The sequence below is a fragment of the Diadema setosum genome, chromosome 2, assembly GCF_964275005.1.
Source record: "Diadema setosum chromosome 2, eeDiaSeto1, whole genome shotgun sequence".
NCBI lineage: Eukaryota > Metazoa > Echinodermata > Echinoidea > Diadematoida > Diadematidae > Diadema > Diadema setosum.
Window position 1 is genome coordinate 46010835 of NC_092686.1, and position 12965 is coordinate 46023799.

Genomic DNA, 12965 nt, shown 5'->3' on the forward strand with positions numbered 1-12965 from the left:
CTCCCTGGCCTGACGTACGTCACAATGTTTACACTAGCAGTGCGCACTCAATCAGTTGTTACAAGTGCGTCACGCGCTACTATACGCGCTGTCAATCCTGTAAACAACTTCTAGTTCGGGCCGCGGGCTGCCACAACAGCCGGCCGGCGGCCTTTCTTGTGCATAACACGTGGCGTACCTATGTACGTATAATCTACGTACAGTACTTAAATAGTGCGGGATTTCCGAGTGCGACGTGCGTAAATGTTTGGGACGAACATCTTCGGACATCTTGACTTTTGAGCGAGTGCTACATGTAGCTGACTGGTATTGACCCACAAAGGTACGTGAATAATGCTGTTAGTTTTCGACCCATTTTATAAAACAAATGATGCACAGGATTATTTCGTGGAGTTAGTGAAGGTGCGGCGCACTTTCGAGTATTGACAACGGTTGCAAACATACACTCGGTTGCGCCTCGTGCATGTCGCACCATTGTCAATACTCTCGAGCGCGCCGCACCTTCACTAACACACTCTATCCTGTGCATTTGTATACCATCATCCTCATGAGCAGTCAATATTTGTATAATGATGTGAAGCGTTCGCTCATGCATGCAGAGACGCTATAAAAATGCTTGTTCCGCTACGCATTTTCGAATGCGATCCGTATTTCGTTGTAAAGAAGCACATTTCTTTTGTTTTTCTTTGTCAGTGGCGCTCAGAAAAGACTGCGTGGTAACGAAAATTTTGTTATAACCGTCTTCGTTATAAGCGAATTTTGTACCATAGACTTAATGGCGATAATTTTTGGACCAGAAGTTTTGCTTCGTTATAACGAAATTTCGTTATAACCGTGTTCGTTGTAACGGGAGTTCACTGTATCTTTATTTGTGTACTTCGTCTCTGTCTTATTTGCTTTCTTTGCATTGTTTCATCAATTTTGTAACTGTTTTACTATTATACCGTAAACGCTCATTTCAGAATTGCCCTACTGCATCATTGGGCATTAACAACTAGTATATCAAGGATGCGGGAAGAGATTGTCCACATCCTTGGTATGATCACCGCAGAGCATTACCTCCCTTTACAATTACTCCTTATTAAAATTAGGCTCCAAACAATCACCCCTCTTGCAATAACTCCCCCCCCCCCCAGAAAATTACGTCTCTCATTGTCATTTTCGAACAACGTTTGCTATTTGAATTGAAAAAAACAACAACATTTTTTCATATCGTCTGGTTTTGGTCGAGACCTAACTTCAGGTTTTTAGCATCTTTTGGGTGAGATAATTAGAACCCCTTACGAAATATTAAAGAGAATGTTACTCCAAGAAGGATTCAAGTTTTTGGTGAAAAAGAAAAATAGTCTTAAAGTGGCCGGGATAAAACAGAGCAGCCCTAATGTAAAAGGATTCTGTCAACTACAACTCTCTAGGTCTATTCAAAAAGAGGGTGCAGGACAAAAGACTTCGTTAACAACTACGGGTGTTTTGTAAAAAAAAAAAAAAAAAAAAAAAAAAAAAATACCGTTAAACTCGTAATATTTTACTCTTTCTAATCAGACTAGCTTATAAAATTTTTGAACTGGATTCCCCTTAAAATGTCGACAACATTTAATTTGAAACTAGCACAATTCTACTTGTATGTAAAATAAGCTGTAATTTTACTCAAATGACAGATTAGGGCACCATTTGATAAAAGTTGCCAGTTATGACATCTTGTTAGTCTCTAATAAATTTCAATAAAACCATGGGTTCTGCTTGATTGATAAGCTCGAGTCACTGACTTGTTACCATGGACCTGCTTTGATCAACTACAACGATTGGTAATTGTATGGAACTGACAGCTTGTCAGGACTGATAACTTTCATAAAACCGCGCCCGGATCCTATCAGAAACTATGGCTTTAAAAACAGGGCTCGACACTAACTTTATTTTTCGGTGGTCCGATGGGGCCACCAAAATCATCAATTTCAAATTTTTGATGGCCCGAGAGAAAAAATTGGTGGCCCGAAAAAAAAAAAAGAACATTGATAAAAGTCCATTTTTTTAAAAATAAGTCGCACACTCACTGCATGCATTTATGCATTTCCGGCGCAAAGAGTTACGAATTTATTGACACACTTTTCAAAAAATTTTGGTGGCCCCCAGGTGGGCCACCAATTTTGCCCTTTTCTGAAATTATGTCGCCCGACTTTCATTTTTGGTGGCCCCGGGCCACCGGGCCACCGTTAGTGTCGAGCCCTGCTCGACACTAACTATCGAAGGGTCCCTCGCTAATGTTAATAAGGGAATATGAATTGCAGTGAAATCAACTCTCCTTTTCTTATGTTTATCGTCTAATGTGTTATAATGGTAGAAAATGACAAGCCAAAAGAGTAAATGATGACAGTGTAAGAGAAAGGTGCATTAATGTAGGGCCTATATGAGCTTAGTCTTCTGATATGGTGTTATGAAAAATTACAACGGGTGTATGGTAACTTTTTTTGGGGGGGAGGGTTGTCCAGTGGGTAAGTATCAGGAGGGGGGGGGGGGGCGATTCGGGGTATGGTTATGGGGGTAGTTATCCGGGGGTAGTTATCCGGGTGGTAGTTATCCTGGGGGTTGTTAACCGAGGGGTAGTTACCCAGGGGGTAGTTTTCCGGGGGGGGGGGGGGGGGTAGTTATCCAGGGGGTATTTATCCGGGGGGTAGTTAACTGGGGGTAGTTCTCCGGGGGTTGTTATCCAGGGGGTAGTTATCCGGGTGGTAGTTATCTGGGGGGTAGTTACCGGGGGGTAGTCATCTAGGGGGTAATTACCCAGGGGGTAGTTATCCGGGGGGTATAGTTATCCAGGGGGTAGATGTCCTAGGGGGTAATTGCCCTTGGGGGTAGTTGCCCTAGGAGGGTAGATGACCGGGTGGTAGTTGTCCTAGGGGGTAATGGCCCTGGAGGGTGATTGCCCTAGGAGGGTAGTTGTCCGGAGGGTAGTTGCCCTAGGGGGGAATAGACCTTGGGGGTAATTATCCGGGTGGTAGTTATCCGGAGGGTAGTTGCCTAGGGGGTAAGTGCCCGGATACGGAATTCAATGCTTAATGTGCACAATTTCACACACAAAGCAATGGACAGGAAATAGATGTAGCACACAAAGGATTAAGGAGCGATTGATGTCTATGTGTATGAGTAGGTCCATGGGCAATCGGGTGGATACTTCCCATTATACAGTGCGTATAAAAAAAGAAAAAAGATAATCCAAATTTGAAGGGCTACTTTTTTCGCAATTGTCAGCAATCAGCTGGCAGTGGAGAACGCAGTGTTGGTTGTGAGGAAAGGTGAACTCTTCTCCTTTCTATTGATTATTTTGACAGATGTCATGCATGGCTCAACATGCACATGAACTTTGAAGACAAACAATGACAAATTGCATTTTTCCAAGTTTGAGTGTAATCGTGAAGGAACAATGAATGTCTCACTGAATGGATGAGATCTGTCAATGAAAGTGGTCAAATTAACAAGTCAAATTAACAAAAAGATTTGTTTCTCTACAGCAAACTGCCAAAGAGTTTCATACAAGATTTCATTTTCAACGTTTCCTCAGGCTGAACATGGACCTACTAGACCGGGGGCCCAGAAGATTTATTCAGCTGAAAAGGGTCACACTTTTTAATGGTCTCATCGTATAAGGATGTGGCCAAGGGTCAATAAAATGAATTGCTGGCAAGTCACATCCTGTACCGTAAGCCTAGGGACCACAAAAAGAGACCCCGAAAAATGGATTTATTCAGCCGAAGGGGGTCACGGACAAAAGTTGGTGGATATTGTTCCTTTGGGTGTACTTATCATGAAAACAGCAATGCCAGCTATTTTATCCTGTACGGGGCCCCAGACAGTACTAGCCCCAAAGGGCCCCACAAATGGTGTTATTCAGCTGAAAAGGGTCACGGCTAATTTCTTTTGCAATGGAAGTAGTTCCCATCAGAGATATCCAAAACACCAATGCCAGCTATTTTATCCTGTACGGGGCCCCAGACAGTAGCCCCAAAGGGCCCCACCCCCCATAGGCCCTACGTACAAACACACACAAACATTGATTTTATTCAGTTGAAAAGAGTCACGGCTAATTTCTTTTGCAATGGAAGTAGTTCCCATCAGAGATATCCAAAACACCAAAGCCAGTTATTTTATCCTGTACGGGGCACCAGACAGTAGCCCCAAAGTGCCCCACCCCCATAGGCCATACGTACAAACACACACAAACATTGATTTTATTCATGCAGCTGAGAAGAGTCACGGCTAATTTCTTTTGCAATGGAAGGAGGAGTACCCATCAGAGATATCAAAAACACCAAAGCCAGCTATTATTTATCCAGTATATACGGGGCCCCGGACAGTAGTCCCCCCCCCCCCGGCACACACACACACACACACACATTAGTTTCATTGAGCTACAGCTGTAAAAGGGGTTACGGCTTATTTCTTTTGCAGTGGAAGTAGTACCCATCAGAGATATCCAAAATACCAAAGCCAGTTATTTTATCCTGCACGGGGCCCCAGGCAGTAGCCCAAAATGCCCCCTCCCTCCTCCCCCCCTCCCCCCCCCCCCCACACACACATTGATTTTATTCAGCTGAAAAGGGTCACGGCTAATTTCTTTTGCAATTTAAGTAGTACTCATCAGAGATATCCAAAACACCAAGGCCATCTATTTTATCCTGTACGGGGCCCCAGACAGTAGCCCCAAAGTGCCCCCCCCCCCCCACACACACACACACATACATTGATTTTATTCAACTGAAAAGGGTCATGGCTACTTTTTTTTTTTTTTGCACTCGGAAGTAGTAGGCATACTCATCAGAGATATCCAAAACACTAAGGCCCGTTATTTTATCCTGTACGGGGCCCCAGACAGTAGCCCCAAAATGCACCCTACACACACACACACACACACACACACATTAGTTCCATTCAGCTGAAAAGGGTCACGGCTAATTTCTTTTGCAATGGAAGTAGTACCCATCAGAGATATCCAAAATACCAAAGCCAGTTATTTTATTTTGTACGGGGCCCAGACAGTATAGCCCCAAACACGGGTAATTTCTTTTGCACTGGAAGAAGTACCTATCAGAGATATTCAACACACCAAGGCCAGTTATTTTATCCTGTACAGAGCCCCAGACAGTAGCTCCACAGTGTCCCATCCATTATACATGTACTGTGATTACACAACAATAGATATATAATGTACTCTTACATGAATCCCACAAGGATTGGAACAATCATCCTCCAGCATTCCCACTGATTCCCACCGATCAGTTACTAGCAAACCAGTCATCCCCTTTAAAGCATGACCTTCTGATCTTGGTCACTCTTGCTCCTAGTTTGCTGGAGGTGCTAATGAATATATGATACAAAATTACTGGAAATATCATGTGTATTAAGGCGTAAGAAAATAATGCACATCAATATGTCTTCAAAATGTTTACACTGTTTTCATATGCTTGCTTTTTTCGTTCTTCCAGGAAGGACTGTTTTAACTGCTCATGTGGTCGACACATAACATCCGCAGTCACAGCCCTTCATCCTTCTTATTGGAGAAAGGAAATATACCCTCTTCAGGTACATGTATATGCAGTTGTGGAGCACAGGGCACAGTCTTGTCAAGGCATTGTGGCTGCAGCTGATCTTGTCTTCGAGTTGATCTTTGTTCTAAATCTCAACTGCTGGCCACATTGTATGGCAGTGAGACCATTTTAAAAGGGACTCCTGTACAAACAAGGAGGATTTGTAACTTTGGCATCCATCCCTTATTTTCTAAATTTGCCGAGTCAACCATAATGCAACCATTTATTTATCATCTCCACCCTTCCCGTATCAAGTCTGCGTAATAAAACAGCAGTTGCTTGAGAAGTACATATAGGGAAATAGGCAATGACCTTTTGTGGTCTCCTTATAACAGTGACCATGTTATTTCACAAGCCATTTGCCATTTGGATATTGTTGTATTTTGATTATACACCTGTACCAGGTATGAATGATAAGGTACATTTATATTGATACTATTAGTGGTCAATGCTTCTTTGAAACATGTATTCACTTTTCAAGGAGTTAGTTTTACTTATGATTATGTAGACAAGTATGGAATATGTGATAAGCTGCTAATTCCATTATTACACACCACGCCCACACATAGTGTGTACAAGTTGACAAGGGATGTATAGAGCAACTGTGACATCGCCATGGAAACTAGTTCTAAATGACCTCACCCGGCCCAAATATCTGTCAACACTATTGTTGCTAACCATGCTTGCACCTGATTCCAACTCAAATTACAACAACTCTTGCTTTTTTAGGAGTTGACCTAGAATTTGGCATGTGGCCACTATTACAGGTGAATGTGGTATGTAATTAATGTGTTGCCGTGGTAATGAAAAAAAAAATCTATAGAAAATTTAACCGAAACATTGTAGATCTAACTACTTTCAGTCTTCATAATATGAATGGTAATTTGAAAACACAAGATACAGTTGTCTTTAACTGGCATCCTTCATGTATCACTTGAGTAGTGAAGGTGTACCCCAAGCAATTTCATCTATGTTCGTAAGAAGTGATCAAGTTCTTCATGATTATCATACAAGGCAGGCTAATGTGTATCACTTCGCAGTTAGAACTCGACTCAGGAGAAATGTGATAGCATATGCATGTACAGGCCCACAACACAAGAATTCTTTGCATTGCTCCCAGGTAGGACAGTAGCCAACATACTATTCATACATGTGATGAAATTCCACCTTTTCACTATGCACCTACATAGTACCTGTCACCATATTATGTGTGTATTTAACTTTGGAGTATGGATGCAATATAATTATTGTATTTTAGAGAACGACAAATACTAAATTATCCCGAGACAGAGTGCTGTTTTGTTTCACCGAGGCCGCAGGCCGAGGTGAATAGAACTGCACGAGGGATAGTTTAGTATTTAGAGTTCTATAGTCCAGTATTGGTGCATCAATAGAACATGCACTAATTTCTAGTAAATAGGTTCCTCGATCTACATGCATTTCCGTAGGCCTAGGCCCTAATTTAGATCTAACAAGACTCACCGTACCTCCGGCAATGCACTGCACTTGTACGCAGAGTTAACCGCAACCTAGTATGTACCTACCGTAGTTTACGTACACAGCGTGCGATACGCTAGTACAGCCGTGTATGCGTATTGCACATCACAGAGCAGACTCGCTTATAAACTCCTACATTCAGAGCTCAACATGCGCATACGTTGAAATGCTTGGACTTGTCTTACTACGTACGTCCCTCGGCGGCCCTCCCTAGGCCTTGCGCGAATCTCTTCGTACATAAAGCGTAGGCGCGCACTGTCACAAGCGTTATAGTGGCACGGTCGTGCCACTATAACAAAATTTTTACACAATCACGTGATGCTATCTAACCAATCACAACGCAAATTTCACTCTACCTATTTACTATTCCAGTATAGTGCATCATAGAGCATGCACTATCTGTATAATGCTGCATGGCAATGAGTAAAATAATTAGCAGTAGACCAAGCTATAGTGTACTTGAAGCATGTTACTACAGATTTTTGAAAGCTTCAAGTTTATCTTGAAACCTAAATCTATAAATGTTGACATGGCATCGAATATTTCATTACATGTATAATCTTGAACACTCAGTTTGTACTTTCCTTGCATTAATAGTATTTGATGTCAGATAACTCAAAATGGGTCATTGCATTATATGCGTAATATGTTGCTATTCTGTTTGTTACTTGATTTTGTTATCTGACTAGATGCTAAATTGAACCATGTAAGCACCTACGTGCCCATTTTTTTTTAAATTCCTTTGCTTATCCTGATTTTCTTGTGTTTGTGTTTGTAACTGCAGTACATGTCCATATCATTGTAAATCTCAAGCCTCATCCACCCCTATGTATCCGCTCTTTCTTGCTCACTTCATTTGATGAACTCTGTACTGTTCTTTTCTCTCAATCCTATTCTCTCCTTTATTTTCCCTGTCCTACATGTATGTACATGCGTATAGGGCAGGCAATTGCCCCTAGAGGGCAATTACCCCCTGGCTAAATACTGGATAGTGGTAAAGGTAAAAAGTAAAGATTAGGGTTAGGATTAGGTCTAGGGTTAGGAGTTTGGGTTAGGATTAGGTTCAGGAATAGGATTAGGACCAGGGGAAGGGTCTGGGGTAATTGCCCAGGGGGTAATTGCCCTAGACCCATGTACATGTCATACAAGTACTTTTGGTTTCTTATTACTTAGAAAGATTGGTCCTTATGAGGTTTGAAAGATGAAATGTAAACAACTGATTTGTTTTATGTTATAAAGTATGCATTTCTGTTAGGAATTTGCACTGAATCATTTTTTTTTTCAGATGTAGGAGATGAGAATATCTATGCTTATAGAAAATAGGTCCAAGATACAAATTGCATTGGTGTTAATTATCATACATGTACTTTAATCATTCATAAAATCCATTACCATTACTTTGTTTTGACAACTCATGTGTATCCATTTAGATATACAAAGTTGCTCATACAGTACAATGTCAGATCTTGTGAATTTTCCTTTTACATGTGAATGTGCTAGCTATGTTGAAACACAGAATATGATATTACTTCCCTTCACAAATGTTAACAGTATGTATACACTGTACTTTATTTCTGCAACAGACTGCCATATTAGATCGCATCATTGAGAATGTATGTTGTAACAATTGTCCTGAATTAGTGTCTCAAGTGCTAAATTTGCCATGTGTGGTTTGTATTAGTGTATGTGTATTGTATGTGTATTGTCGGGGGTTAGGATCACTGGAGGAGTAGTACCTTTACTAGGTGGCCCCCTCTGCCCCCTGGGCGTCCTAGACTGGTCTCCCCATATCCAGCACCATGAGTAGCGCAATACATGGGACCTAGTCCCAAAAAAAACACCAGCTTCCCTCATGGTGAAGACCGACCATGTGCCTGTACGAGGCGCCCCTACCACGGCTGAACATGGCGGATCTAGGGGAGACAACCCCGATAAAAAACATGCCACTATGGGCTGGTGGAACCCTCAACCCTGAACACCTTGGTTGAAAATCTACCTCAGGAGAAGGAAACCTCTGACTTCAAAACCCGGGCAGGTGGAACTCGTTAGCCTTGGCAGGCCATTCACCTAGGGACTTTGCTCACCTGAACCAACTAACCAAGCCTGTTTCGGCGGACCAGGCGGAAGAAATCTTGTGTTTCAACGGCTGTGAAGGCGACTCAGCAAAAGCACTGTGGAGTGCGAAGGGCATGTCAGAGCACGAAAGAAGACCTGGCCATCCACTGCAGCCAACGAAGCCCCCAGACGTAACGGTATATTCGTGCCACTGGAACCTGACTTCTGAGGCCGAGAGAGTGGGTTTGCTCCAGTGCAACAGTTCTCCCACTTAAAACCCATTCACGCACAGGTTACGTTGTGCTCTATACCTTCCACGTAACCCAACTTCTGTAAAAGTCCTGCGGCGATGGAGGAGCAGTGAAGCAACAGGTGGAGGTGACCACTGGCAGTTGTAGTCGCAATCCCACACGTAGGCGGTTCTGGACAAGTGGTCGCTCTTCTATGTACCCAGGGCAGCAGAGAAGTTCGGCAGCATCCAGGGCGACTGAGCAGCCCTCTTTAGGATAGCACTGCTCACCCTAGTAAGGGAGGGGCCTAGAAAAGGTGGCCTAAACATTGCCTGCCCTACTGCATCTGGTCAGTTTACCGCGGCTGACAGGATCATCCAACTCAGCGGTCGAAATCATATAAGGAAACAAACAGAAAGTAAAACAAAACTGCTTTTGGGAGCATGGAATGTCCGTACCCTCATGGACAGAGATGATGCAGCAAGGCCGCAACGGAGAACAGCCCTAGTTGCCAAAGAGTTGTCACGCTACAACATTGATATTGCTGCCCTCAGTGAAACTCGGATTGCAGAGGAAGGCTCACTCACAGAACCTACCACTGGCTACACCTTTTTCTGGAAAGGCAAAGCCCAAAATGAAGACAGGATCCATGGAGTTGGCCTGGCTATAAAGACCAGTCTGATGAGACAAATTTCAGACCTACCCACCGGTATCAGTGAACGGCTTATGACATTACGCCTACCCCTCAGTCATAAGCGACATGCAACAATCATTAGTGCATATGCTCCAACCCTAACAAGTTCAGAGGAAGCAATTGAAGAGTTTTATGCCGACCTCAGTTCCATACTCAATACGATCCCAGCCACTGACAAAATCATCCTTCTAGGAGACTTCAACGCTCGAGTAGGCAGCGACCATGGTCGATGGGACAGGGTTCTTGGTAGACATGGTATTTGCAAGATGAACAACAACGGCCTCCTGCTGTTGAGTAAGTGTGCTGAGTTTGACCTCGTCATTACAAACACAGTGTTCAGATTGGCAAACAAGTACAAGACTACCTGGATGCATCCCAGATCAAAACAATGGCACCTTATGGACTATATCATTGTTCGACAGAGAGATCTCCGGGACGTCTGTGTTACCAGGGTCATGCGAGGAGCTGAATGCTGGACAGATCACAGGCTTGTCCGCACCACCATGAACTTGCACATCGCTCCACATCACCATAGACGACCAAAGCTTGTTCGTACTGCCTTCAACACAGCCAGACTCAAGCATCCTTTCATCCTGCAGAATTTCCAATCTAGGCTCAATGAAAAGCTGTCTTCCACTGGACCATTGACTGGAGACCCAATGCAAAAGTGGAACCAGTTGAAAGAAGTGCTGACCGACGTTGCCAAGCTAGAGCTTGGACTCAAGAAGCGACACCACAAGGAATGGTTTGATGAGAACAATGCTGCCATCGATGAGCTGCTTGCAGAAAAGAACAAGGCTTTCATGGAATGGTAGAACAACATTGACTCCATCTCTAAGAAGAACAGATTCAAGTCGTTACAAAAAAAGGCCCAACAAAAACTGCGCAAAATGCAAGATCAATGGTGGGAGAAAAAAGCTGAAGAGGTCCAGAATTTTGCTGACTCGAACCAATCTAAAGAGTTCTTCAGCTCCATCAAAGCAGTCTTTGGCCCTGTAAAATCAGGCTCCTGTCCATTGCTGTCAGCAGATGGAACCACCTTGATCAGGGACAGGGCTGGCATAAATGAGAGATGGAAGAAACACTTCAGTCAACTCCTGAATCACTCGTCTGCAGTTGAACAAGCCGCACTTGATCAGGTCCCACAGCAAACAGTGAAAGAGGAACTTGATGTTCCCCCATCCATAGCCGAAGTCAAGAAAGCCATCAAACAGATGAACCCAGGAAAGGCATCTGGCCAGGATAGTATTCCTGCAGAGGTGTACAAGGCACTCAGTGACCAGGCCTTTGAGGCATTCTACGATGTTCTTACCAGTATCTGGAATGAAGAAAAAATGCCAGCTGACTTCCGTGATGCCACTATAGTTGCCTTATTCAAAAACAAAGGCTCAAGAGCAGACTGTGGAAACTACAGAGGCATATCCCTCTTGTCCATTGCTGGAAAAATTCTTGCCCGTGTCATTCTGAATAGGCTGATCTCCACAGTTGCAGAGAAAAACCTCCCTGAGACTCAGTGTGGTTTTCGACGCAATCGTAGTATAGTCGACATGGTCTTTGTTATGAGACAGGTCCAGGAAAAGTGCATTGAGCAGAACATGAACCTCTATGCTGTCTTCATAGATTTAACAAAGGCATTCGACAGTGTCAACAGGGAAGCACTCTGGACAATTCTTAGAAAACTTGGCTGTCCAGCAAAGTTCACTACACTCATTAGACTGTTCCATGAAAATATGACTGGTCAGGTTCTGTCAAATGGTGAACCTTCCGAAAAATTTGCCATCTCCAATGGTGTAAAGCAAGGTTGTGTGCTCGCCCCCGTGTTGTTCAACCTCTACTTCGCACAAGTCCTGTTCCACGCTGTCAGAGACCTTGACCTTGGCATCTACATCAGGTACAGATTAGATGGGTCGTTGTTTGATCTGCGACGCCTGGCAGCAAAGACAAAGGTGCTGGAAAGGCTCATTCTTGAAGCTCTGTTCGCAGATGATTGTGCTCTGATGGCACATGGAGAGAACCACCTACAGTTGATCGTCAACAAGTTCTCTGAAGCGTCGAAGATGTTTGGCCTTACAATCAGCCTCAGAAAGACAGAAGTCCTCCTCCAGCCAGCACCGAACAGTGCACCCTGCCAGCCAAGCATCACTGTTAATGGCATACAGCTTAAAAATGTCAAAAGCTTCAAATACCTGGGCAGTACGCTCTCCAGTGACGGTACTCTTGACAATGAAATAGCAGCAAGAATACAGATGGCCAGCTTGGCACTTGGAAGACTACGCACGAAAGTCCTACAACACAAAAACGTTCGCCTTTCAACCAAACTCAAGGTGTACAATGCAGTTGTCCTGTCATCCTTGCTCTTCGGCTGCGAAACATGGACCCTGTACCGCAGGCATACCAAAAAGCTGGAACAGTTCCACATGCGCTCTCTGCGGTCCATTATGCATATTCGATGGCAAGATCGCATCACAAACCAAGAGGTCTTGGACAGAGCCAGGACATCAAGCATTGAAGCCAAAATCCTCCAAGCTCAACTCCGATGGTCCGGTCATGTCATCCGCATGGAAGAGTCAAGAATCCCTCGTCAGCTCCTCTATAGCGAGCTGTCACAGGGCAATCGCAATCAAGGCCGTCCCAAGAAACGTTATAAAGACAATCTTAAAGCCAACCTCAAATGGGCGCATTTACAACCCCGTGAACTTGAGACAGCTGCTGTAGACAGATATCGATGGCGAGCCTTAACAAAGAAGGCTGTAACTGCCTTTGAAGTAAACCGCCGCCAACGCCTTGCAGCTGCTCGGGAGAGACGGCATCAAGCTGCATCTACCTGTGTCCCACCGTCTGGCATCCCGTGTCCCACCTGTAACCGCGTGTGTGCCTCCAGCTTTGGACTACGCAGTCACATGCGAACAC

General features: G+C 43.9%; 1 protein-coding gene across 1 annotated transcript; it reads left to right on the top strand.

Moving 5' to 3' along the window:
* The first annotated feature begins 9823 nt into the window (after positions 1 to 9823).
* LOC140245689 (craniofacial development protein 2-like) lies at positions 9824 to 10870 on the top strand. The gene has a single exon (XM_072325234.1). It carries the CDS (start codon positions 9824 to 9826, stop codon positions 10868 to 10870), a length of 1047 nt encoding a protein of 348 aa, XP_072181335.1.
* The last annotated feature ends 2095 nt before the right edge of the window (positions 10871 to 12965 follow it).

Excerpts from the sequence above, each read along its gene's own strand:
- LOC140245689 (XM_072325234.1), top strand. The coding sequence starts at position 9,824 with ATGGACAGAGATGATGCAGCAAGGCCGCAACGGAGAACAGCCCTAGTT.